Source organism: Peromyscus maniculatus, chromosome 12 (assembly GCF_049852395.1).
Source record: "Peromyscus maniculatus bairdii isolate BWxNUB_F1_BW_parent chromosome 12, HU_Pman_BW_mat_3.1, whole genome shotgun sequence".
NCBI lineage: Eukaryota > Metazoa > Chordata > Mammalia > Rodentia > Cricetidae > Peromyscus > Peromyscus maniculatus.
Genome location: NC_134863.1, coordinates 9,689,644 through 9,714,822, shown reverse-complemented (window position 1 = coordinate 9,714,822; position 25,179 = coordinate 9,689,644). Strand labels below are relative to the sequence as shown.

The window sequence follows — 25,179 nt, the reverse complement described above, 5'->3', positions numbered from 1 at the left end:
GGAAAGGGAAAGTTACATTTCACAGCTCTGATTTTCATTTCAAGTGTAAGGTTAAGAATCTTTCCCTAGCCAGGCATTGTGATGCATGCCTCTAAACCCAGCAATTGGGAGGCAGAGGGAGGTGGATCTCTGAGTTCTAGGACAACCTGGTCTATATAGCAAGTTCCAAGTTAGTCAGAGCTACACAGTGAGACCCTTTCTCAAATAAATAAATAAATAAATAAATAAATAAATAAATAAATAAATAAGCAAGCAATAATCTTTTCCTGCGGGGATAGAGAGATGCTCAGCAGTGAAGAGCACTTGTTGCTCTTGTGCTCTTAACAGGGATCCCCAGGTTCGGGTCCCAGCACCCACATGGTGACTCATAACCATCTGTAACACCAGTTTCAGGGGACCCAGCACCTTCTGGCCTCCATGGCACCAGGCATGCACATGATGTACATAAATATATGCAGACAAAACACTCATACCCATAAAATAAAAATAAACCTTTTTTTCCCCTTAAGAATCTTTTCCTGAATCGAAAGCCATTTTTACTCTTTTCCTGAAATCCATTGAACCTCTAATGTATCAGAATTCTGGTTGCAAGTTATAGAAACCAGCTCATCAACTTAAGTACAAAAGAGAAATGTGTTAACATGATACAGGAATCTACATCCTGTAGAGCCTAAAGGGAAAACTTGAACAGTTCATTAAAACAAAACAAAACAAAAAACAACTCTGAAAGGCCTCAGAAACCACTAAATGCCATCTCCCCGCCTCCTGCTTCTGCTCCTCTGCATGGCTGCCTTGTTTGCTGTCATTTCAGTGACCATGGCCACTCACTGTTGCAGGACATTGATCACACTGTGAACTCTGAGATTCCATTGTTTACTGGAGGAACCTGCTGCTAGCTGTGGTGTGGCTCAACCCTAGCACATGCCTTTAATCTAAGAGCTTTCTGCTTGAATAGTGTAAACAGGATTAAGTAAAGTCTTCCATAGGTCAAGAGGTGGAGCAAGCAACTAGTTGACAGGAAAAAGCCATAGAGAATGGGAGGAAGTCAAGAGGTTGGGTGATGGGGACACACAAACACACACATACACACACAAAATGGACACGCAGGAAGTAGAAGGGAGGGACATCCACTTGGGAGAGTTTTTGTTAAAGATGTCCTAGGAGAAAACTCTCTTTCTGAGACGGTGGAGGAGGAAGCAGCTGGGTGCTCTCTGCCTCTCTGAGCTAGCAGGTTTTCACCCCAGCATCTTTATTGATACATGTTGATAACATAGAATGATAGAGACAGATAAAACAACAACTCACAGGTTGGCATTGGTGTATTACTGGTTCAGTCACTCAGAATGAACTTTAAGACATGGAACAACATTGTGGCCACATCGGAGTAGACTCGCCAAGCAGAAAGGTGTTGACTGAAAGCCTCACCCATGTGAGGAGACAACCAGTGGTGGCCATTGATAGCCAGGCGATGTGGGGGTGGGTCTCTTCGAGCTCTACTGCCAGGAGAGAAACAAGCCCAAGAGGCAAGAAGGGTGTGGTTAGCTGGGCAGGTGCAAGGAGTCTGACCCCAAGCAGTTTATTTTTGACATATTTAAGCACAGTACAACGTTGGAAGGAAGTTGCCGTGTGACAGTTATCACAACAAAACTTAAGGCATGACCATATCAGTCCTTGGCAAAGTACATGTGAACTCTTGCACAAGAATGGGTTCTGTTGACTGACAGTGCTCAGGATTAGGGTCTAGGGAGGAAGGGTTTGTAATAACCATAATAGTAAACTCTCTTGCAAAGTAAATGGAACCTCTTTCATACGAATGGGTTCAGCCGGTGGTGGTGGCACTTGGGTGGCAGAGGCAGGCAGATCTGAGTTCAAGGCTAGCCTGGTCTGCAGAGTGAGTTCCAGGACAGCCAGGGCTACACAAAGAAACCTTGTCTTGGACCCCACCTCCTCAAAAAAAAAAAAAAAAAAAAAAAAAAAAAGAGAGAATGGGTTCTATTGACTGAGAAACCATGCTTGGGAGTCTGGAAGATTCTGGTGAAGCCTGGCTCTACATAATTGTAAAAGACACCAGGTTATAAACAACATCCACTCCAACCTTCTGGGTAGAAAACAGGTATGCACATTCATTGAAGAGAAAAGCCTGTGTGTATAACAGTCCTGGTTTCTCTAATGCTTATCTGTGAGTACATGTGCCACCTATAAGATGTGATATGATATTTTTCTTTTGTTTTTCTTAAACTGGGGTAGGGTAGAACGTGGATTTAGTACTTTATACCAGTTGGAGAAAACTTAGGAAAAGAAAAGGGAAAAAACAAAACAAAACAGCCTTATCCATATTCTTACCTCCCAGGGATTACACTCTTGAATAAAGCATTTTTTCTTCTATTTTTATTACTTTTTGGCGGGGGGTGGAGGAGACTAAAGAGAGACCCCAGGACTTCCCACATGCTAGCTATGTTCTCTGCCACTAAGTTATCTCCCTGGCCCTGTTGTCTCTGGGTTTTATTACATTTGGCAAGTTCACGTGTTTATAGTGTGTATTGTGATCCACTACCCCATCGCCTGCTCTTCCCCTCCCCCACTTCTGCTGACCCTCTTCCCAAGCAGCCCCTCCACTGCCATGTCCTGGGGTGGGGGGATCCACTGGCACTTGGGCAGCTTCAGCGACTATACTACTGAAGAAAATGACTTTCCCTCCTGTGACCACCATTAACTGCCAGTAGCCATTCAGGGAAGGAGGGAGCCCTATGAGCCCCTCCTCCATCCATGATGGAGTGTTGAAGGGTCCAATCTTGCCCAGGTAACCACAGCCGCTGTGTGTTCAGGATTGTTAGAGCGTGGCATATCCAGAAAATAATGCTACACAGCACTCTTCCCATCCTCCAACTCCTGATTCTTTCCTTCTGCGGTGTTCTCTGAGCCTTGGAAGGGGATGATGATGGCCTCATTCAGGAGACTGCACTTAGTAGTCACTTGTTCCCAGCATGTTAACCAGATACGAATCTCTATGTTAACCATCACCCACTGCAAGATGCTTCCTTGATCAAGGCCAAGAGCAGCTCTTCGTTACTAGGCCGTTTGACCTCGTGTCCATTTATATCTTGTGTTTGTTTGTTTGTTTGTGTTTTGAAACAGGGCCTCACTGTAGCCCTGGCTCCCTATGAGCCCTCTGGCACTGCCTCCAGAGTTCTGGGATTAGAAGCATGTGGTACCATGCCCAGACCCCATACACGTTTACATTATCTCTGAACAACAGCTTCTCCTCCTCCTCCCCCTCCCCCTTCTTCCGTTTTTTCGGAGACAGGGTTTCTCTGTGTATCCCTGGTTGTCCTGGAACTCGCTCTGTAGACCAGGATGGCCTTGAACTCATAAGTAGCTGCCTGCCTCTGCCTCCTGAACGCTGGGGCACCTCCACTGCCTGGCTGAACTTTTTAACTTTTAAGTAAATGAGCATCATGTAGCTTAGTATTTAAACTTATCTATTGTTAGTTCCCAATGATAAATTTTAAAATAATTGATGCTTTTAAAAAGTAAACATTTTGAGTCTTGGTCACTACATCTATTTCTTTATAAAAGCCGCCTGCCTGGTGCAGCCGCCCGCAGAAGGCCCCGGCACACAGACTCAATCCTGTGTCCTCGCAGGTTTAGAAAATAAGTAGATTAGATTGTCTGTAGGGTGGATCTAATGTTAACTACGAAAAACTGATTAACTCACTTATCTTCCAGTCTGGCTGAGACCAGAGGGTCACAGCCTCAAGGGCAGCCTGAGCAACAATAGTGAGACCCTGTCTCAAAAAAACTAATAAGGCTGAACATTTAGGTCAGTGGCCAAATGCTTGCCCAGCATGCACAGGGCCTGGGTTCCAAGCCAGTACCACACGAAGAGAAGAGAGGAGAGCCAGCAGGCAGGTTAGTATGTTAAGGCCGCCTGCTCAGCATTGTTATATCAGGTCACTACCGAAGTTGGTACAGCTGGTAGCTTGAGAAACTCTCACCCAACATAAAAATTTTCTTGCCAAAAACCAGCAGTGTTCAAGTCAATGTTGCTAAGACAGTAACTTGAAAGGGTGCAGCAAATACGTCTGTGATTATGATTTATTCTTTTACTTATTCTGGGGCTGGCCAATACTGTCTGTCTTTAGATAACACAGTGAATTGATGATGTCATATATATATTGGTTTTTTCGAGACAGGGTTTCTCCACGTAGTTTTGGTTGGTACCTGTCCTGGATCTTGCTCTGTAGACCAGGCTGCCTCTGCCTCCTGAGTGTGGGATCAAAGGCGAGTGCCACCGCCACCCGGCCGATGATATCATATCTTACAGACCCAAGAACTGTTCTGTCCCTGTAAGGTTTAAGTCCCATACCTCCATTTTAACCAGTGCATCATTCATGGGTGTTGCAGTGGTTTAACTTACAGATATTTTTAATTTTGTTTTACCTCATTATCCCTATCTGGACGACATGAGTACCTTGCACATAAAATAACTTATTTCTGAAGAAATACTCTAAAATACGTAAACTACGGGTTTACTTTAGAATCAGCAGCAATGAAGCATGGTAAAGTTCTCGCGTTGGAAGCCCAACGAGCTGGTTTCCGGCCCTAGTGCTGTGACAAAAGGCTTCAGAAGTCAAAACCGTAAAGTCAGTGTGGTGACCCTTGCCTTTAATATCGGCACCCCTGAGGCAGAGACTGGCAGCTCTGTTCAAGGCCAGCCTGGCCTACACAGTGAGACCCTGTCTCTAAATCAACAAACTAACCCAAATCCAGGTTTGGTGACTGTAATCACTTCCATCACTCGCTTATTCTCAGGAGAATCATGACCTTTAAGCCAGCCTGGGCTATAATCAAGACATCTTTAAGAAAAAAATTTTAAAAAGTAAGTTTGATGGCAGGGCCAGGCTGGAGAGATGGCTCATTAGTTAAGAGCGCTTGATGCTCTTGCCAAGGCCCCGGGTTTGGTCCCTGGCACCCACACTCTCAGCCATCCCTGCCTGCAGTTCAGGGGATCCAATACCAGCACTGTCCTCCGACCTCTGCAGGCACCAAGCACATACCTGGTACACACACACACACACACACACACACACACACACACACACACACACAGACACACACACACACACACACACACACAGACACACACACACACACACACACACACACACACACACACAGAGGAAAACATGCACATAAACCTGAAAAATCCTTATAGATATTGTCTGTGGGGTAATGATGTCACTAATAAATGTTGTCAAAATAAATAACTGGCAGCCTAAGCTGTTTGACACATCTGTAAGAATAAACTGCCTGTCATGGTATATTATTTGTTGTTAAGTCTTTGAACAATCTTGAATTTATTTTAATGTATTACAATTATCTCTGCATTCTTAACAATAATTATTTTAGGTCTACTGGCTATTCAGAGGTGATCGTTGTGGTTGGGGGCTGTGAACGAGTTGGAGGATTTAATCTTCCATACACTGAGTGCTATGATCCAGTAACAGGAGAATGGAAGTCCTTGGCCAAGCTTCCAGAATTTACCAAGTCAGAGTATGCTGTCTGTGCACTAAGGAATGATATTCTTGTTTCAGGTAAATAAAAAATTATTACAGTAGATACTATTTTTCATTTAGGTACAGATTGACTGCTTTAAAAATAATAATACCTTGTTGAGTGTGAAATGGATATTTCAGACCAACTAATTTATACAAAACTAAAAGACCTTTTGCCGTTGAAAACCAGAATGAATTACAAAAGATCTACCAGACAATGCTTTTGGTCATGGTATTTGAAATGCTTTTACAAATGCTTAGAGTATATGTGTTTTAACTGTGTGTGTGTGTCTGTGTGTATGTGTGTGTGTGTGTGTGTGTGTAACAGTACACACGAGTGCACGTGCGTGCAGAGGCCAGAAGAGATCATCCGCTCTGGAGCTGAAGTGACAGGCAGTTGTCAGCTCCATGGGGTGCTGGGAACGCTCAGGTCCTCTGGAGAGGGGCAGCTGTTCTGACTGTGGAGCCACCTCTCCAGCCTAATTATGGTTTAACTTGATCTCTTTGGGTTTTAAAGTATCACTGTAAACAATTGAGTCAGAAGTACATGTTTAATTTGCCTGTTTTCTGAAATTTTCTCCCAAAGTTAAATCAATTAAAATTTTTCTATAAAATCCTTGAGTTGAACGTATTTACTATGTGTGATGTCCTAAAATTCGGAAAAAAAATGACATATTTTCAGAAAGTATATCTGGGATCTGTGATTTGAAGCCTGCTGACTGACAAATAACTTAATTAGCCTTGCAGATTGTTTTACTGTCCAGTGAACGACACTACCACATACACCTGATTTTGTATGGTTTTTAAAACATCTTTAAAATATTTGTAGTTATCTGATGCATGGTTTGTAAAACTCACTGGCTGTATCTTATTCTTATGGAGCTTGTGGTCATTATTTCTCAAGATAATAGCTGACAGGATTTAAACCTGCTCTGTGTGACCATTTCCATGAAGCTGGAGGGTTCTCCTTGGTTGAGCTAGTTCTGAACTTCTCGGGTTGATGGGTCAATTCTGCTTTGTTTGCCTATGTGTTAGTGGCATAGATCTCTTGGTCATATTTAGTGACGTTGCCGAATGTGCACTGTTTTACATTTGAAGGTGGAAGAATCAACAGCCGCGATGTCTGGATTTATAACTCACAGCTAAATATCTGGATCAGAGTTGCTTCTCTAAATAAAGGCAGATGGCGCCACAAAATGGCTGTCCTCCTTGGTAAAGTAAGAGAAACGGCTTTATTACTACTGCTGGGGCATGTCCACAAGAAATGCCGCAGCTGCGGCTTGCATTTCCCTCGGGGTGTTTGGCTTCAAGTGGTATTTCCTTCCATTCCTAACCAAGATAAACTAAAGACATAAACAATATGACACTGTGCTTTTTGAATAGCTATTTTGTTCTCCCGATTTCAAATTTGTGGCAGTACAGCACATTTCTCACACACTGGAATCCAAATCTGAAGAAGAACTGGAAGGGTGTATCGATACAAAACCAGGCCAGTGTCTGTGCAGTCCACACAGCTTCTTCCCTTCTACTGACTTTGGCAATCAACAGAAAAATGTTTTATTTTAAGTAGTATTATTTAACCTTTTTTATTTGTGCAAGAGGGGATAAAACTCTCCAGCATGCTCTGCGTGCGTGCGTGCGTGCGTGCGTGCGATGCATGTTTGAATTTTCAGGTTCACACACGTGACACCTGGAGGCCAGGGGAGGTTGTCACATGTCCTGCTCTCTAGCTTCACATTACTCCCTTGAGGCAGGGTACCAGCCAGCAAGCCCCATCCCCTACAGCACTGCTGTTACAGGACATTGCCTTGTTTTTATGTGGGTGTTGGGGATTTGAACTCAGATCCTTATACTTACACAGCAAGCCCTCTTACTTGCTGAGCCATTTCCTCAGCCCCTTCACCAACATGTTTTCTAGGATATCTGTTATAGACTACAGCTAACAAATGTATTAAAATGATGCAACTGGATGCCAAACAGGATGCTCCACCTCTAACCCTGGCTCTTGTGGGGCCAAGTCAGGACTGTCACAAGTTCCAGGCCAGCCTCAGCTACACAGTAACATTGTCTCAAATTTTTTTTTTTTTTTTTTTTACAATTTGGGTTCTGAACCATTAACTACCATATTTAATCTGAAACTGGTCTGTGAGTTAGTGGTTTGGGCCTGGCAGGCCTGGAACTCAGAAATCCCCCTGAGTGCCCCCCTTGAAGCACTGCACTCACTTTTTAACATTAAACAGATAGAGAAGCTCCGCTTGTTCCTGAGGAACGTGGAACTGTTAGCCATTCCCCAATGCCGTCTTTATCACCTTGTCCAAAACACCTCAAATGAAGCGAAATGAGTCTCCCCTTGGCCTGTGGCACCCCTTTCTGAGAAGATGTGGTATCTTGGGCTCCACTAGGACACTTTTCAGAGCCACCAATGGAAAACCAGAACTTAGTCCAATCAGAATGGCTGCCCTGGTGGCCTCCCCTCAGCCTCTCCTTCGCCCTGTCCCCCACAGAGGCGTCCGGAAACCTTCACAGTATGGGACACTAGAGGCCCTTGAACAGTTCCAGAGCTGTAGCTTAGTTGGACACAGTGATACGCACCTGTAATCCTGGTACACAGTGATACACACCTGTAATCCTGGTGCTCGCAAGGCAGAGGCAGAGAGGTCAAAAGTTAAACCAGCCGACCTATATATAGCAAGTTTGGGGCAAGCTTGGACTATACCTCTCTCTCAAAAAAATAACAAAAATAACAGCAGAGTGGGGCATGGGAATCCTAAGCCCAATGTATATTATACACTTACATAAAAATATCCTTATATACAGTGAATATACGCAAGGAAAAAATGTTGAATCATTAGAGAAATTAAAAATATTTTTAAATGAAAGTCAACCTCTTGTTTGAGATGTGTGTATATGACTACCACATGTGTGTGGTGCCTGTGGAGGGCAGAAGATGGCATTGAAGCCCCTGGAACTGGAGTTCCTGGCAGTTGTGAGGCACCCAGTGTGAGGGCTGGGATTCAGACTCCAGGCTCCGCAGGAGTAGAAAGCGCTCATAACTGAGTAGCCGTCTACCCAGCCCTGGTTTTGGTGACGGACCTCTAGAAGCATGGGCTGACTTCCAGCTCCACGCCTGAGGATGACTTAGCTCCTGACTCTGCTTCCACCAGCTCTAAAGTACTGGAATTGCAGTCACGCACCCCACTCCAGTGTCTTAAAAGAAACAGTCACTTCAGCTCAGTGGCAGTAAAGCATTTGCCACACAAGTGTGAGGATCAGAGTTCAAATCCAAAGAAGCTACGTAAAACCAGGAGCAGCAGCAGCAGCAGCAGCGCACACATAATCTCAGTGCTCCTGTGGCAACCTGGGTGGTAAAGACCGGGGAACTCCTGGAAGCTGCTGGACAAGCAGTCTGGCATGCACAATGGGAGACAATGAGACCCTGTTTCTAAAAATGTAGACGGCTCCGACTGGCACTCAAAAGCTTGACCTTTGACCTGTGCAGACACACCAGCTACTTCAGTGGAAAGAGATCCACCTCAGAAAGTTGTCCTCTCACCTCCACACAAGCACCACACACAGGATAATAATTTTCTTTCTAAGGACAAAACAGGCCGGCAAGATGGCTCAGTGGGTAAGAGCGCTTGTGGCCAAGCCTGACAGCTGAGCTTTGTCTCGGAGATGTACACCATGGAAGGAGGACACTCAGAAGTTGTCCTCTGACTTCCACATATAACACAGTGGCGTGCGCGCACACGATAAATAAATTTTAAAAATACAAAGGATTACTGGAGAAGTCAGTGCTAAAATAAGATATTACAAATGAAGTATAACAAAAATAATTTCTAATTATTTAAGCTGTACATGAAAGGCAAGTAAAAAGGATCGCTGTCTCAAAATCCATATGTTAGTGAACTCTTAATTTACTTGACAAATGTTAGGTTGTTTGATGCAATGATAACCAAAGCAAGCTGGTCATGGTGGCCCATAGAATCCTAGCTCTCGGGAAGCTGAGGCAGGATGATGTCAAGTTCAAGGCCACTTTGGACTATGTAGCAGGACCATCTCGTTGAATAAATAAACAAACATGGTAGCACACTTCTGCTCTGCTGTCTCCACCTGAGGCAGGAGGATGAAGAGTGGAAGAGCAGCTAAGCTGTCTGAAATCCTGTCTCCAACAACAACAAAGACTAGTGGAAAGCTTAGAAAGACTGTATTTAAAAAAAGATTTCATCTCGTACAGCAAGTACACAGCTCACGGGAACAATTCTGAAAATTAGAATAAGGCTACAGTCAGACCTGTGAAATTATTTACATTTATAAGCACTGTTTATAGGGGCTGGAGAAATGGTTCAGCAGTCAGGATCACTGGCTGCTTTTACAGACTGAGTGGATTCAGTTCCCTGCACCCACGTGGCCGCTCACAACTATAACTCCAGTTCCAGGGGATCCAGTGCCCTCTCTCAGCCCCTGGGCAGCTGTGATGACAAGCATCCATACAAAACACATAAATCTTAAGAAAATCTGCAGAGAAACTTAGGATGGAGTAGAATGAAGCATCTTAGAAAAGGAAAGAATTACTAAGGAATATTTAATATGAGTCTGGCTTTGTGGCATATGCCTCTAATCCCAGATGCTGAGGCAGGAGAATAGCAAATTTAAGACCAGCTTGGGCTTCATAGTGGTGAAACCCTGCTTCCAGAAAAAAAATACCTCAGAAACCTTACACATTTAGAAAGAAGTAATGCAGCAGCAGAAACTCCAATTGTCTTAGTCCAGAAGCATCTTAACGTCAGTGTCCATGGTGTGCGTCTGTTGTTTACGTATGTGTGTAGAGTGGATCATATTTAATCTCCAAAGTTGAACTATGTGTCAGGCGTTGTTGGGTGTGACTCATGCTAGTAATCACAGACTTGGAAGGCTGAAGCAGGAGGATTGCCACAAGTTTAAGGCCAGCTTATGTTATGGAGTGAGGCCTTATCTCAGAAATCACAAAAAAGAGTATGTGAGGATGTTCTATGTTATTATTTACAGTTTTTAAATTAAAGAATTATTTGTGTGTGTTTGAGTGTTCTTTGTTGAATGTATATACATGTCTGTGCCCTTGAAGGCCGGAAAAAGGTGTCAGATCCCCTGAAGCTGAAATTACCCTGTGTGGGTGCTGGGAATAGAACCCGGATCCTCCACAGATGCTCCTGACTGCTGAGCCATCTCTCTAGCACCATGTTTATTTGTTTGCTTGGAACAAGATCACACTACACTTGAGAAATGGGCACTAGAAGTGGTGTTGCTACTGTGGATATACAGAAGCACACGGAAGGATAAATTGTGGATGATTTAAGTCACAAGGTGTGAAGTTTAGAACTCAACTACTGACCCTTACCTGGTGTTGTAGTTGCATAGCTTTATTACTTTATAACCAAATATCTCATTGCTGAGTGAATAAGAATTGAAAAACCTTATTCCCGTGGGTATGGTAAAAAACTTGTTCTTCAAAGGAGGTGACAAAGCCCAGGTATATACAGTAGGTAAACAAATACACAGTTTGCCTGTGTGATTAAAATGTCGCTGAAGGGAACGTACCAGAAAAGGCTCTGTAATGGCAGTAGTCAGAGGGTTGCTAAGAAATGAAAGTCTCAGAAAACTCGACTAAACAACATTGTAGTCATAGCTGTCAAGGCTTCAGATGAGAGGGACCCTCTAATTCTAAGTGAGCAGATAAGCATGTTGGACTTGCCGCGAAGATTCTTTTCCCTGCCCTTTACATACAGGTATACGTTGTCGGAGGCTATGACGGGCAAAACAGACTTAGCAGTGTCGAGTGTTACGATTCCTTTTCAAATCGCTGGACGGAAGTTGCGCCCCTGAAGGAAGCAGTGAGCTCCCCTGCAGTGACCAGCTGTGTGGGGAAGTTGTTTGTGATTGGCGGAGGACCTGATGACAATACCTGCTCCGATAAGGTAAGCTGTGTGCTCTTTACCAAGGGGAGACGGTGGCCTGTGAGGGGAGAGCTGGCTAGGTCACCAAGTGTGAGGGATCTTTTAAAAATGGTCTGCTGTCCTGTTCCGAGGGGAAAGCACTGGATTTCAAGTCGCCACAGTGACACCATTATACAGCCAGACCTTTACTGTCGTCTACAGGATTTAAATGCAACATAGAAAAGGAGTGAGCGGAGGTCAAGGCACTAACGATACTGCGTCTGCTCCCAGCTGGGTCATCCTTTAAACTTTTGAAGGGTGTTTTGGGGTTTTTTGTTTGTTTGGTTGGTTGGTTGTTTGGTTTGGTTTAGTTTGGTTTTTGTTTTTAGAACAAAAGAAGAGGAAAGATTTCCTTTATAGTATAAACAGAGGATGGCCCAAAGTAGCTGCAGCTCATTCAACTCAGGGACAGAAGAATGTGTGCTGTCCTGGCATTTCCGGAGACGCCATGGTGATTCTGAGGAAGGGTATCCAGTGGCTAATTGGTTTGGTGGTGATAGGGAATTTCATCAGTCAATTCATTTATTTTCTCACTTAAATGTTAATATATCATCCGATGGTCAAGGTGCTCACCACCAAACCTGCTGATCTGAGTTCAGTCCCCAGCTCGGGGGCTAGGCGAGCACCAGCTCTGCGGGTTGTCCTCTGACCCCCACATGGGGGCACGGTGGCAGTAAAGAGATAAAGCTACCCAAAAACACTAGATCAAGGTTGCCTCGTTCTTCTGAAATGAGAGATGGTTGTTATCGGCGTTCTTACCCTGTAAGGAAAAGTCACGTAGCACAACAGACTCCACAAACGAGTTTTATTAAGACAAGGAGAAAGGGATAGATGTGATCGCGCCTGCTGAAAGAACACGTGTGGGAGAAGGGGGGGGGGGGCATGGGGTCTGCCTTTTTAAGGGCCAGCCTGCACATGTGCACACAGGCCCAGGAGGCTACTCCACGCATGCGCATAGATCACATGGTCATGCCGCACACAATTTACGTGACCACATAGCACAGGACTGTGATCTGGAAATGACTGAGTGTCCCACCGGGGTATGCTAGACCATGGGGGCATAGCTGGAATTCCTATCAGTAAGGACTACCTAAACACACGAAAAATTATATTCAGATGGAGACATGATTAACTTACATAAAGCAATTTCAGAAAAACTTAAGACTTACTCTTGGTGTACGTTAGTAAACCTGGAGGCCATTCTTGGAAATAATCTGTGTCTATTTTGTTATTGTCTTCTGTTTGATGGTAATAAATTAGCCTTTCTTTGGTGATTTTTCTCTTTTTTCAATCAAAGGAGTTTTATCCTTCACCCAAAAAGTAAGAATTTTCTTAATTCATAAATTTTATTAATCAGACTAACCTCATTTAATTTTTTGAATTAATGGCATTTGATTTTTAACCACGATTCTATATATTGACAGATTTTTAAAGCAAATTTACATATTTCTTTAGACATCTTGCTCCCTATTTTTCTATATTATTAGGTCCAATCTTACGATCCAGAAACCAATTCTTGGCTACTTCGTGCAGCTATCCCAATTGCCAAGAGGTGCATAACAGCCGTGTCTCTGAACAACCTGATCTACGTGGCTGGGGGACTGACCAAGGCGGTGTATTGTTACGACCCCGTGGAAGACTACTGGATGCATGTACAAAACACATTCAGCCGACAGGTAACAGCACAGAGGCCAACCAGAAGCGAAGAGCAAATGAGTGACATGATTATTTACTAGAATTTCACTTTCCAAATATTTCATAATTTTTAAACTCCCTCCCAAGGAATTGTTTTTTATTCTTTTAAGTTCTTTTGTGGTGCTGGGGATTGGGTCCAGGACCTCCTGAACACTAAGTAAACACTCGACACTGAACTCCATTCTCTGCCCCAAAGGTTAGCTTCTTTTTAATCAACCCAACATGAAGCTTCCATTGTATTTAGGCTTTTGACTGAAAACACTCAGCCTTCACTTCATTTTTCAAAATCTTGTTCTGTTCTCCTGCCCTTTCTCTTCCCTGTTTCAGAAGAGGAGGTCAGACTGAGGGCCTCTGCTTAGAGGCCTGTTCGTTTTGTTGTAAAGGAAATGGTTGTGCTCAGGCCTCTCATCCACACACTCCGCCTGAAGCCGGAGCGGCCTTTTATCTCTGCTGTTCCAGAAAGGCTCCAGCCCTGGGTTCTTGGCTCTGCTCTCCTTCCTTTGACTACCAAAATGCTGCTTCTGACGCTGGGATTCTGTCTCTCCTCATATTAGTGTGTGCACGGGGATGTGGTGCCCTGAGACACCAGAGGAGGGGCCGCTCTCCCGGAGCCTCAGTTACAGGTGGTTGTGAGCCACCTGATGTGGGTGCTGGGAACCAAAACTGCAGCCCTCTGCAGATGGCAGAAGTGCTCTTCTTACCCCGAGCCAGCCTGCTCCCCGCAAAGGTATTCTTCCTTTCCTTCCCTCCGTCCGTCCGTTCTTCCTTTCTTTTTCTTTCTTTCTTTGATTGGCTGGCTGGATTTTGTCTTTCGGTCTCTTTCTTTTTTTAGACGAGGTCTCACTGTGTAGCCCTGACTGGCTTGGAACTACTTTCCTCTCCCTCCTGAATGCGGAGATTAAAGATGTGCCGCATACCCAGCCTCCACAGACACATTCTTAAAGGTCACCAGGAGGCATCTCTCCTGTTGTTTTCTTAGTCCTTGTTTTTTCCACTCCGTCTTCAGTGAGTGCTGCTTAGCCTCTTTCCCCTGCCTTAACTCGAGTTGGCTACTGAATTGCCTCATTTGCTGCTCAGGGCTCACCTTAGTCTAACCCTTGTTCCCTCCTGCTGTGAGACACCGGCCATGGTGCTCCAAGGTTGCAGGCTTAAGTAGTCTGCCTACTCTCCTGCTGTCTGTGTCCAGACATCCTAGGCACCTACTAGGTTTCTTCACGGTCTCTAAAAGAGGGATGCTCACACACTGGAGCTGTCCTCCGAGTCCGGTCCTCCAGTCTAGCTTCTCTAAGCCGGTTTGCTACAGTTGAATTCTCCAAACAAATCTCCTTATGTCCCCTTGACTGGAAACCTACTGAACGAACCCCAAACCTCCCCACTTTGTTCGAGACCTTCTCATGTCTCGTGTCTTTGTTTTCTTCCCACTTGCTCTTAGCCAAAGGCCGAGAAGCGGCTGAGAAGTGGTTGCTTTTTTGTTTTGTTTTGGTTTTTTTTTGGGGGGGGGGGGTTGTTTTGCTTTGTTTTGAGACAGGGTTTCCCTGTGTTGATCAGGTTGGCCTCCATACTCACAGAGATCCACCTGCCTCTGCCACCCAAGTGCTGGGACTAAAGGCGTGCGCCACCATGCTCAGCTGATTGTTTTTCCAATATCATTTCCTGTAACTTAATTCCAGTTATATTATTAAGTGTGTGTTTTTATTTTCAGTACGGATCACATGTTGTTTTGGATTGGTTTGTGTTGATCCCTCGGCCTATGATGCTTTTTACCTCTGTACTTGTAATTCCACTCATCTTCCAACAGCAAACGCAGGTTATCTCGGTTAGAACTGACCTTTTCCCCAGTGTATTTCCTCAGTATTCACACTGAGTATAGCAGTCGTGTACTCCTTAAAGTTTCTGCTTATTTGTGTTGATTGGTTGATTTTGGTTTTTTGACTGGTTCCCAGGTAGACCTAGCCTTGAACTCTTTTTGTTTTTTTTTTTTTGTTTGTTTGTTTGTTTGTTTGAGACAGGGTTTCTCTGTGTAGCTTTGCGCCTTTCCTGGAACTCGCTTTGGAGACCAGGCTGGCCTCGAACTCACAGAGATCTGCCTGGCTCTGCCTCCCAAGTGCTGGGATTAAAGGCGTGTGCCACCACCGCCCAGCTTAGCCTTGAACTCTTGATCCTCCTGCCCCCACAGCTGTCCACTACAGTGCCAGGATCCCTTAGGAGTTTTGGTTTGGTTTTAATGTTACTTGTTTGTGTGTACGTATGTTTGTTTGTGTATACGTATGTGTGCCACAGCACATGTGGAGGTCTGAGGACAACATCAGGACCCCCCTGTGTGGGCCCTGGAATGGAACACAAGTGGTTGGGATTGGCGGGAAACACCTTTTAACCACAAGCCCTCTACCAGGTCCCCTTATGGTTTGTTAGGGGTGTGAGTGTGAATTTGTGTGCATGCCACGTGTGTGAGTGTCCCCAGGTGTGAGAAAAGAACGTTGGGTCCCCTGGAATGACTGCTGGGAACTGAACTTGGGTCCTCTGGGATAGCAGCAAGCACTCTTAACCACTAAGCCATCTCTTTCCACTGCCCTGGACTGGTTTTCGTTTCTTTGCTGCTTTTTAGATTTTATTTTAGTTGTGGGTCTGTGTGAATGTGTGCCGCACATACGCAGGTGCCCTTGGAGACCAGAAGAGGGCATCACATCTCCTGGAGCTGGACTTAACAGGCAGTTGAACTGCCCGGTGCCGGTGCTGAGAACTGAACGTGGGTCCTCTGGAAGAACAGCCAGTGCTCTTAGGCACTGAGCCTCTCCAGCCCCCGCCCTGGATTTTGAAATGTTATTTCCTGTGCTGGAATTCAGCCTTCTTTAGGATACTGTTGAATTAGCAATTCGTTTCCCCTGTGTCTTGCATATGTTCGTGTTCAGAACGCAGTTTGCTGAATTAGTGAACAAACGAAGCAGTAGCTAGCCTGACCAGTGGCTCCCACGTGGTAGCAGAGAACAGCCCCTGACCTCAAACCCCACACGTGCTCCTGCTGGGGCGCACAGTCTCTCAGGAATTTTTTAAGTAAGCGGGGAGCATATTTGAGTCAGTAATGAATATTTCTTTTCCTTTCTCGGTACATCAAGCATTTAAACTGTTAAAGTTTAGAATAGTTATATGAGGAGAAATATGAAAGCAAGTTTGTTATCTCAGCACTTGTTGTGGGTACTGAGACAGGAGGATTGTTGTCGGTTCAAGGCCAGCCTGGGCTACAGACTAGTAAGATTCTGTATTTTGGGTTTTTTTTAACTATTTATTTTTATTTTATGTGCATTGGTGTTTTGCCTGCATGTATGTCTGTGTGAGGGTGTCAGATACCCTGGAACTGGAGTAGAGAGAGCTGTGTGTTGGGCGCCGGGAATCGAACCCAGGTCCTCTTGGAGAGCAGTCAGTGCTCCCAACCGCCGAGCCATCTCTCAAGCCCCAGTATTTTTGTTTTTAAAGACTCCTCTTTATAAGAATATTTCTTTTGCCTAATAATTATTGACACACAAATACAGTTTGGCTAAGGATCTCATTCTGTAGAAGTAACTAAAGTGTACTGGTTCCATTTCTGTGTCCCAGCCAAGACCTCTAGTAACAGAGGTTTTTTTACTCGGATTAAAACCTGTTTTTCTCTGGGCGGTGGTGGCACACGCCTTTAGTCCCAGCACTCGGGAGGCAGAGGCAGGCCAGCCTGGTCTATAGAGCAAGATCCAGGACAGCCAAGGTTACACAAAGAAACCCTTTCTTTAAAAACCAAACAAGCCTGGCGGTGGTGGCGCACGCCTTTAATCCCTGCACTCGGGAGGCAGAGCCAGGTGGATCTCTGTGAGTTCGAGGCCAGCCTGGACTACCAAGTGAGTCCCAGGAAAGGCGCAAAGCTACACAGAGAAACGCTGTCTCAAAAAAACAAAAATAAATAAATAAAATAAAAACCAAACAAACAGCTGTTTCTCATTCATTTTTTCTCCTTAAGGCTCTCTAAAGGGACTAGTGTCCCCATCCTTGGTCCTGTGATAATTATAATAGCGTCCCCTCACTGCAGTAAGCAATTTAAAGCCTTGTCTACCGTGCCCTTCACACCTCGGCCTCTGTTACGAACAAGGCCCTCACTCCATTCCTGTGAATGTCCAGCACTCACACGTGTAACAGGTGCTAGATAAAGGCAGATGAGCTGATATTAGATCTCCCCTTCTTGAACGGTGTTAAAGCATGTTGGTGTTTTTCAGTTTATTGTCAAGTCCTTTCTCTTCAGTAGTTAACTGTTTGTTTCTCTGTGTGTTTGGTTAAACAGGAGAACTGCGGCATGTCTGTGTGTAACGGTAAGATCTACATCCTGGGTGGAAGACGGGAAAATGGAGAAGCCACAGACACTATCCTCTGCTACGACCCTGCGACAAGTATCATCACAGGGGTCGCAGCGATGCCCAGACCAGTGTCATATCATGGCTGTGTGACCATCCACAGATACAACGAGAAATGCTTTAAGCTCTAAACCCAGGGTACCTCACATGAGAAGCCACACCAGTCCAAGAGGGAAGTTTTAAAAGCTACCAAGTGAGAATACTTCTTTGTGCTGTACACAGAAAGAAAAAAAGAAATAAACAAATAATCCTGATGCCTTTCTGCCCAAAATATCAATATTTCAAGCTGTAATCAATCCTTTCCTGTAACTGGGGTGAGGGGTGTTAAAATGAGGTGGGTAAAGCCTGGCATAGTAGTGCACACCTTTAATCCCAGCACCCAGAAGGCAAAGGCAGGAGGATTCCTCTGAGTTTGAACCCAGCCTGAGCTGCATAACAAGTTCTAGGTCATCAAGGGCTACAAAATAAGACCTTGTCTCCAAAAAAAATAATAAATTGGCCTACGAATATACTTTTTCATCTGTGAGAAACTGGGGGTAGGAAATGTCACCCAGCTGTAAACTTCTTAGGGACTTGTGAACTGTCTTTTAGGAATGTTGCTTTCTTTTTTTGTCAGTTATGTAGAAAAAAATTGTATGACTGAAGCTTCATTTAGATTGAATCACCTGCCGGGCGTGGTGGCGCACGCCTTTAATCCCAGCACTCGGGAGGCAGAGGCAGGCGGATCTTTGTGAGTTCGAGGCCAGCCTGGGCTACCAAGTGAGCTCCAGGAAAGGCGCAAAGCTACACAGAGAAACCCTGTCTCGAAAAAACCAAAAAAAAAAAAAAAAAAAAAAATAGATTGAATCACCTGATGTTAAAAATGTTTAGAATTTATGTGAGGGGAAGAAATAAGTTTTAAACATCTCTGTCACTGACTTTATCAGTGAAGGTGGTTTTCTTTCCTAATTGTAAAAATGTAGTAACAATTCAGTTACCATAAAATACCAAATTTTGTGACTTCATAGACTGTTCTCTGTTATTAAATCCCTTTTGTGAGCTTAAGTAGGAGATATAAAAGTAAGGAGATTTAAATTATAATTAGTCCCTAAGGAAAAAATTAAAATAGCTATCGAAGAAAAAAAATGTGATACGCTTTGGTACTCAGGGTATTTAATGAATCATCTGTGAGTCTGCTACAGAAGTTTTCCCCTTAAAACTAACAGAGGAGTTGAAATCCCTTTTACAGAGCTGGGAGGGAGTGCACATCTGTATCCAGGATCTGGACCATGCGTGCATCAGAAGAAACCATACTGGGACTGAAGAGATGGCTCAGTGTTTAAGGACACTTACTGCTCTTGCAGAGAAGCCTGGCTTGGCTCCCAGCACCCATATGAGATGGTTCACAAAGGCCTGTAATTCTAGTTCCAGGGAACCCAACACCCTCTCTACTCTCTGGGAACCTCCAGGCATGTGGTGCACATAAATTCACATAGACACACATATGTACATAAAAGAAATAAATCTTAAAAAAAAAAGTGCATTTGTAGTACTGCTGTAAGAAAAACAAGACAGGTTTGCTCCCCACGCAGCCCAGTGAGTTCATCTTCTGGTCTGATGCTTGGTCAGGTGCCTCTTCCTGCCTGGTCAGCATCTCTGGTCCTAGAGGCGCTCCTCTCAGTGGGGTCGCTTGTTTGTAAGTTAGTGCTGAGCAGAAATCTCTTACTTGGGAGCCATTGTATAAAATATTGATCAACACTTTCAAATTCCCATTAAAAGTTTTTTCTCTAAGGGTTTTCACCTCCATTTCCAGTTTTCAAAGGGAAATGCCAGTTTTTCCTTAGAAATATAAGTGGGTACAGCAGGAACTAGCAAACTGATTATATCGTAACTTGTGTGTGGACAGATAATGATTTGCAATCTGTAGGCCATCCCAGGTATTGGCGGTGTGTGACTTCCCAGTCACCATTGTCTCTCACAATACAATATACTCCTTGTCAGCAACTATAGTATTACTAGATTTCGGTTAAATTAAGGTGATCATCAAAAGCCCAACATTGGCAAACTTCCTCCTCATCTTAGAATAATACAGACATTTCTTAAGAGTTGATGCTTAATTAGAATCTAAATTCTGAGAGAAAAATGCTAGAAAATACACTTATGAAATTGTTTTCAAGTCGTAAATTTTAAATTTTAAACAATATAACTGATAATTATAGAAACAGTTCAGAAAACAATTATCTGTCAATTGAGAGACAGATGTATGTACACTTGGGTATTTGTACTGTAATTTTATAGTAAATACCTGCATTATACTTTTGTTAGATAATGGAAACGTTTTAATTCAGAAATTCTTAACAGTAAAGTGTGTGAACAAAAGTGTTTTGTAAATGCTTAGGATTCTACAAATGATCATTGTTATTCTCATGTATATTTGTAAGATCGTGTCCATTCATAAATACATCATATAAAAGACTTTCTCAGAGTAAATTTGTATTTCAGTATTTTTGTCTATTGTAAAAATATTATCTACTTGTATTTTGTAATGTTTATCTTTAATATATCCTTGTGTTTATTGTAGTAAATTGGAAAAAATGCTGAAAAATCCTAATTTGCTTAAATCAATTTTTCTTTATGTAATTTAAAACCACGTAAATTGAGTAGTTGCAAATTATGTTAACGGTCACCAGAAAGTATCTTGAGTCCTAGAAAATTAACTTTTTAAAGCTGCCCAATTGACTTTTAATTACTTATCTTTCTTATATTTTAACTTCCTTTATTACTTATCTTTCTGTGCTAATTCTTGATAAATAGTGGTGGTAAGGCCTGGTTAAAAGAAATAGTTTTAGGGTATAATTAGTATATTAAAAGGGATGTATCAGCCATCTTGGTGTCATACCATATTCATTCTGTCCTCCCATAATTGGCAGTGTTTCTTTTGGTAGGTGATGCTTATGTGCACCTCTAAGTTATGTGTATGTGTTCATATATAGACTGTATGGTTGTGTACATACATCACAAATACCCAGTGATTTTTGCAGTTTCATTGTCAGAAATAGATGATTAAAAATTAGTTGATCGTGTTCTATTCAATTGCAGAAGACTAAATGTGAACATTTCTGGAGTACTCTTTGTTGTTGAGGCATGATCTCTGTAGCCTGTGCTAGCCTCAAACTCTGGGCAACTCTGCCTTCTGAGTGCTGCAGGCACAAATGGAAGCCAGTAGCAGCTTTCTAGAACAATGATTTCATCTGGAAGCACAGATCTGGTCATGAGGATCTGTGTAACAGCAGTGTTAAGGGCCAGAAAGCAAACTGCTGGTAGAGAAGTCCACAAGAGCCTGTTGAGGTCATCTCAGCTGGAAGAACTTGAAGGTGTGTTTGTGGATCAGCAGAAGATTACACTTGGGTTTTGTGTGCATTTTTTCATGAACTTGAACCCTTTTCCAGCTCTTCTCCATGTGTGTGAAAAGGTGGCCTGAGTTCCTCCTCCTCTTCTCTGTCGTCCCCACTGACTACTAACAGATGAACTGAATTTTCCGTAGCTGTTTTCGTAGACGATTGGGATCCAGGTGTTGACTCCATTGCAATCAGGTTTAAAAATACATAAATGCTCAGGGAGGATGTGAGCTTGTCACTGCTGCCTGTTTGGGGTGTGTGCAAAGTGCTGTCTCGTAAATACTATTCCGTTGACAACTCTAGACTAAAATTCGTTCAGAAGCTTCACACATGGCCGTAGTTGAACATACGGTCTACTTAGGATGACAGTGCTTCGTGAGCTGATACATTCTCTGGTGAGTAGGAACTGTGTGTGTATCTGCCGTCAGACTCCCATTTGGAAAGACAAAGGCTGTCTTTGTACTTTTGTCCATATCCAACCCAGGTGTGTGCCACCTTTTCCTGATCTGACAGTAGATTTTAAAATCACTTAGAGCCCCTGCACTGAGAGAGGAAGGAAGCTGAGTTATCTGTATGTTCCTGTAACATCTCTGGATGTAGATGTGAAAAGGATACATTCTCCAGACTTTTATGTGGCACCACGTGATAAGATCATGTCAAGGGTTTCCTGTGGACTGCCTTGTTTCCTAGTCAGTCCGAGACACCACTAGTTAACATGATTGGCCTTGCTAGCCTTAGTTGTGTTAGCTGAGTACGCCCGAGTCCAGCCTCCAGGAGGTGGGGGCTAGAGGAGCAGGAGAGTTCAAGGACAGCCATGGCTCCATAGTCAGCTTGAGGCCAGACTTTGCCACATGAAATCTCATGTCAGAAATAATCATGGAATGTTTGACATTATGTAGAAAGCTGGAATCCTATCACTTCACCCATTATTTTTGTTAGGTAAATAACAATTCACTACACCACATAACCAGAATGAAGCAGTTTGGCTGATCTGTAAGACAGTAGATGGGACTCTATTCTTACAGCCACATCTAATGCCAGGCATCAGACACCACTCCCAAGAGTGTAAACTGGTAATGCCAGAGATGCTTTCAAAATATTTTAGACATTTTAAAGCATTGTATTTTAAGCAGGCTGGAGAGATGATTCGGCAGTTAGGAGCACCAGCCCTTCTGCTCCTGCAGGGATCTGGGGGTAGGTCCAAGCACCTTCATGGTGGCTCACAAGCGTCTGTAACTCAGGTCCTGGGGTTCCAATACCCTCTGGCCTCCACAGGCACCAGGCACACATACAGTGCACATACATTATGTGCAAACACTCGTAGTACAGACCATTCATGCACATCAAAATAAATGAAAACTTAAAATAGTGTACATGAACCTTTTTACATTTTTGTGATTACCTTAAATATTAAGCTTACATCATGCTAAAGGTGATCCTGAGTTTTAAAAAGTGAAGTCATAACTATGTATCTTTCCAAAGAAGTTTTGTTGGAATGTTTGTGCCTTAAGCTCCCCAGTGCACTTAAGTCTGAGAGAACTGGGCATGCATAAACTGCACATTTGCCTCCTATGCAGTAATGCGTGTCTTTTTTTTTTTTTTTTTCCAGTTTTGTTATTGAAACCGGGTTGGTTTTACCTTTTGAGTCAGGGTCCTCTACAGCTCAGACTGGCCTAGAACCCTGTTTTTGCTAAAGATGCTCTTAAACTCCAGTTGTTCTTTATCTCCCAAGTTCTTGGATTGGGTTCTTGTCTGTGGATTGGTTGGTCGGTCGGTTGATTTAATGTAGCCCCAGCTGGCCTGGAACTCAGTGCATGGCCAGGCTGGCCTTGAGCAGCGGCAATCCTCCTGCCTCTGTCCACCACACCCATCTGTCCTGAAGTGTGTTTGTGAGTTCCAAGTGTGTTTGTTGTTGCTTGGCAGAAAGAATGTTAAATGAGATTGTTGCTTGGTTTACATTTTTAACTCTGGGTACCTAGGTGCTTTTAAAATTCTCAGATAAACACCCATTATGTTCTCATAAAGGTCATTTGAAATATCTAATAGTGAAGAAACTATGTGTAGTTATTTGTTATGTCCTTATATTAGTCATTAGTTCTGCTCTAGACTTTTTTTTTCTTGAGAAAGCACTTCCTCTTCCTTGTCACCCCCTGCAGTGTGAATTTCCAGAGCTCGCTAGGTAAGGCGTTCAGAACTGAACAACCAACCGTAATGTGCTTTACTGTAAAGCCACACGCCTATTGCTTTCAGTTTGAATCTTCACAATGACAAAAGGATGTTTTCTGTGTTCTTCTCGGTTCCGTTGTAGTACATTAATGCTTATGTTTTTGTTTAATGGCACTTCTTCCATAGTTTAAATTTTTAAAAGTTGTATCTAATGTCTTTTAAATATTACTTGACTATATGGTTGCATTAAATTTTGTTTACCAAAAACCTGATTTGTTTTGTTTCAATATACCCAAGTGATTGTGTAAGAAAGGACCAGGGGAAAATCAGACGTTTATATTCACCTTAATAATCATAAAATAAGTGAGGACACAAACAGTAAACTAAAGTAGTGATCTGAGGGAAGGAGATGGTGGCCAACAAGAATGCCAAAGTTGATGTGTTGAGCGCGGTCCCCAATGTAGCGGTGTTAAGCTGTTCATAGGAAGCAGAGCTGGGTTTAATAAAGACATGTTAATACAGCCTACCTAGGAGGCTTAAGAGAAAGGCATTCAGACAGCAGAACACAGACCCACCCAAGGGCATGGGTGTTGACTTAACAGTCAGCCTAGTACCATGGGGGTGGGGGGCAGGAAGGGTACTGGATCCCCTAGAACTTGAGTTACAGATGTGAGCCTGCAGGGAACCAACTCCCAACCCTTGAGTGGTAGAATTTTTCAGAAATGAAGGCTTCTAGCCTGTCCCAGTATTCCTCTCCTTTGCCATCTGAAGCCATGAAGCTCGTTCATGTGGGAGGGTCCTTATGCTTGTTTGCCCATTCGTACTAAAGGAAATACTGTAAACTGTTTGGAACACTGGCTCTCGAGAGTTGTACCGAGGGACCGGCTGCTTTGTGGGCAGAATCCTGCCTGACTTCTTTGAGATCATTTTCCCTCTTACCTGTTGACAGGACATATTTTCCATTCTTGGGGCATTCTCATTAAAAACCCAATCTCCTGGGGCATGATGGTACAGGCCTTAAATCCCACTTGGGAGGCAAAGGCAGGTGAATCTCTGTGTAAGTTCAAGACCAGACTACACTACATATCTAGCTTCCAACCACCCAAGGCTACACATTGAGATCCTGTCTCCAAAAAAAATGATATATGTGTGTACATATGCATACATACATACACACATATGTGTGTATACATATATATATACATACATACACATATGTGTGTGGTGTATGTGTGTGTGTGTGTGTGTGTGTGTGTGTGTGTGTATCAGTAATTTTTGAGTATCAGAGATTGTCCCAAAATTATGTTCTGTTTTCCACCCTTATGGGGGGAAAAAGGAGAAAATGGTAGTTTGTGTGGGGAAACCAAGGACCACTGACAATAAAAACATCTCATGCAGAATTGGAAGTCCAGCCAGGGTGTGAGGCGAGAACACTTGTTCCTCCTAAGTGGAGGACGAGTTCTTCAGGTATTTGGATTAGAGCAGCCTTAATAACTCGATATCAGCTATCTGAGGATGACACCATTTCTTAGAAGCTGGATAAATGGGGAAAGATTGCTTTTACTTTTTTAATGTTTTTAAGTTAGTTTGACCTTCTGTACATGTTTATTAACTGTTTGGATAAGGTAAAAGAAGCTTTCCCAAATTTTTTAAGTTGTAACAAAGGCAATTTTTAAAAATAAAGTTTTGAATCTTTTTTTTTTTTTAAATGGAGCCTAGTGAAAGGCAGATAATTATGTGTCACTGCCCTTGTTAGGGATTGAATGGGTCGGTTCTCACAAGAACAGGTTTATGTTTAACTCTCTCAGTCCATCTCTGGCTTTCTGTGATTCTCAGCTCTCATTCACTCCCCACCATGACACCATCTATGCTATAATCAAGACAGAGCCCCCCCATCCCCCACCCATAAGGGCTAACTGGTCTTCAACCTTTAAAGCCTTGAGCAGAATAAGACTTACTCTGTGTAAGCTACCCAACCAGTTAAGTCTAAATTACCTATCCAGTGTCCAACAAGCGCTGAGCGGGGAGGCACACAGCTTCA

General features: G+C 43.3%; 1 protein-coding gene across 4 annotated transcripts in view; it reads left to right on the top strand.

Annotated features, from left to right (window-relative positions):
* Klhl24 (kelch like family member 24) overlaps positions 1-17,849 on the top strand; it is a 34,698-nt gene extending 16,849 nt beyond the window's left edge. For all 4 annotated transcript variants that reach the window (XM_006987776.4, XM_076548587.1, XM_076548586.1 and 1 more), the window contains 5 exons: positions 5,410-5,594; positions 6,654-6,772; positions 11,321-11,509; positions 13,015-13,203; positions 17,526-17,849. In XM_006987776.4, coding sequence (XP_006987838.1) covers positions 5,410-5,594; positions 6,654-6,772; positions 11,321-11,509; positions 13,015-13,203; positions 17,526-17,726 — 883 coding nt within the window. In that variant the 3' untranslated portion in view covers positions 17,727-17,849. The remainder of the gene's footprint in view (positions 1-5,409; positions 5,595-6,653; positions 6,773-11,320; positions 11,510-13,014; positions 13,204-17,525) is intronic.
* The last annotated feature ends 7,330 nt before the right edge of the window (positions 17,850-25,179 follow it).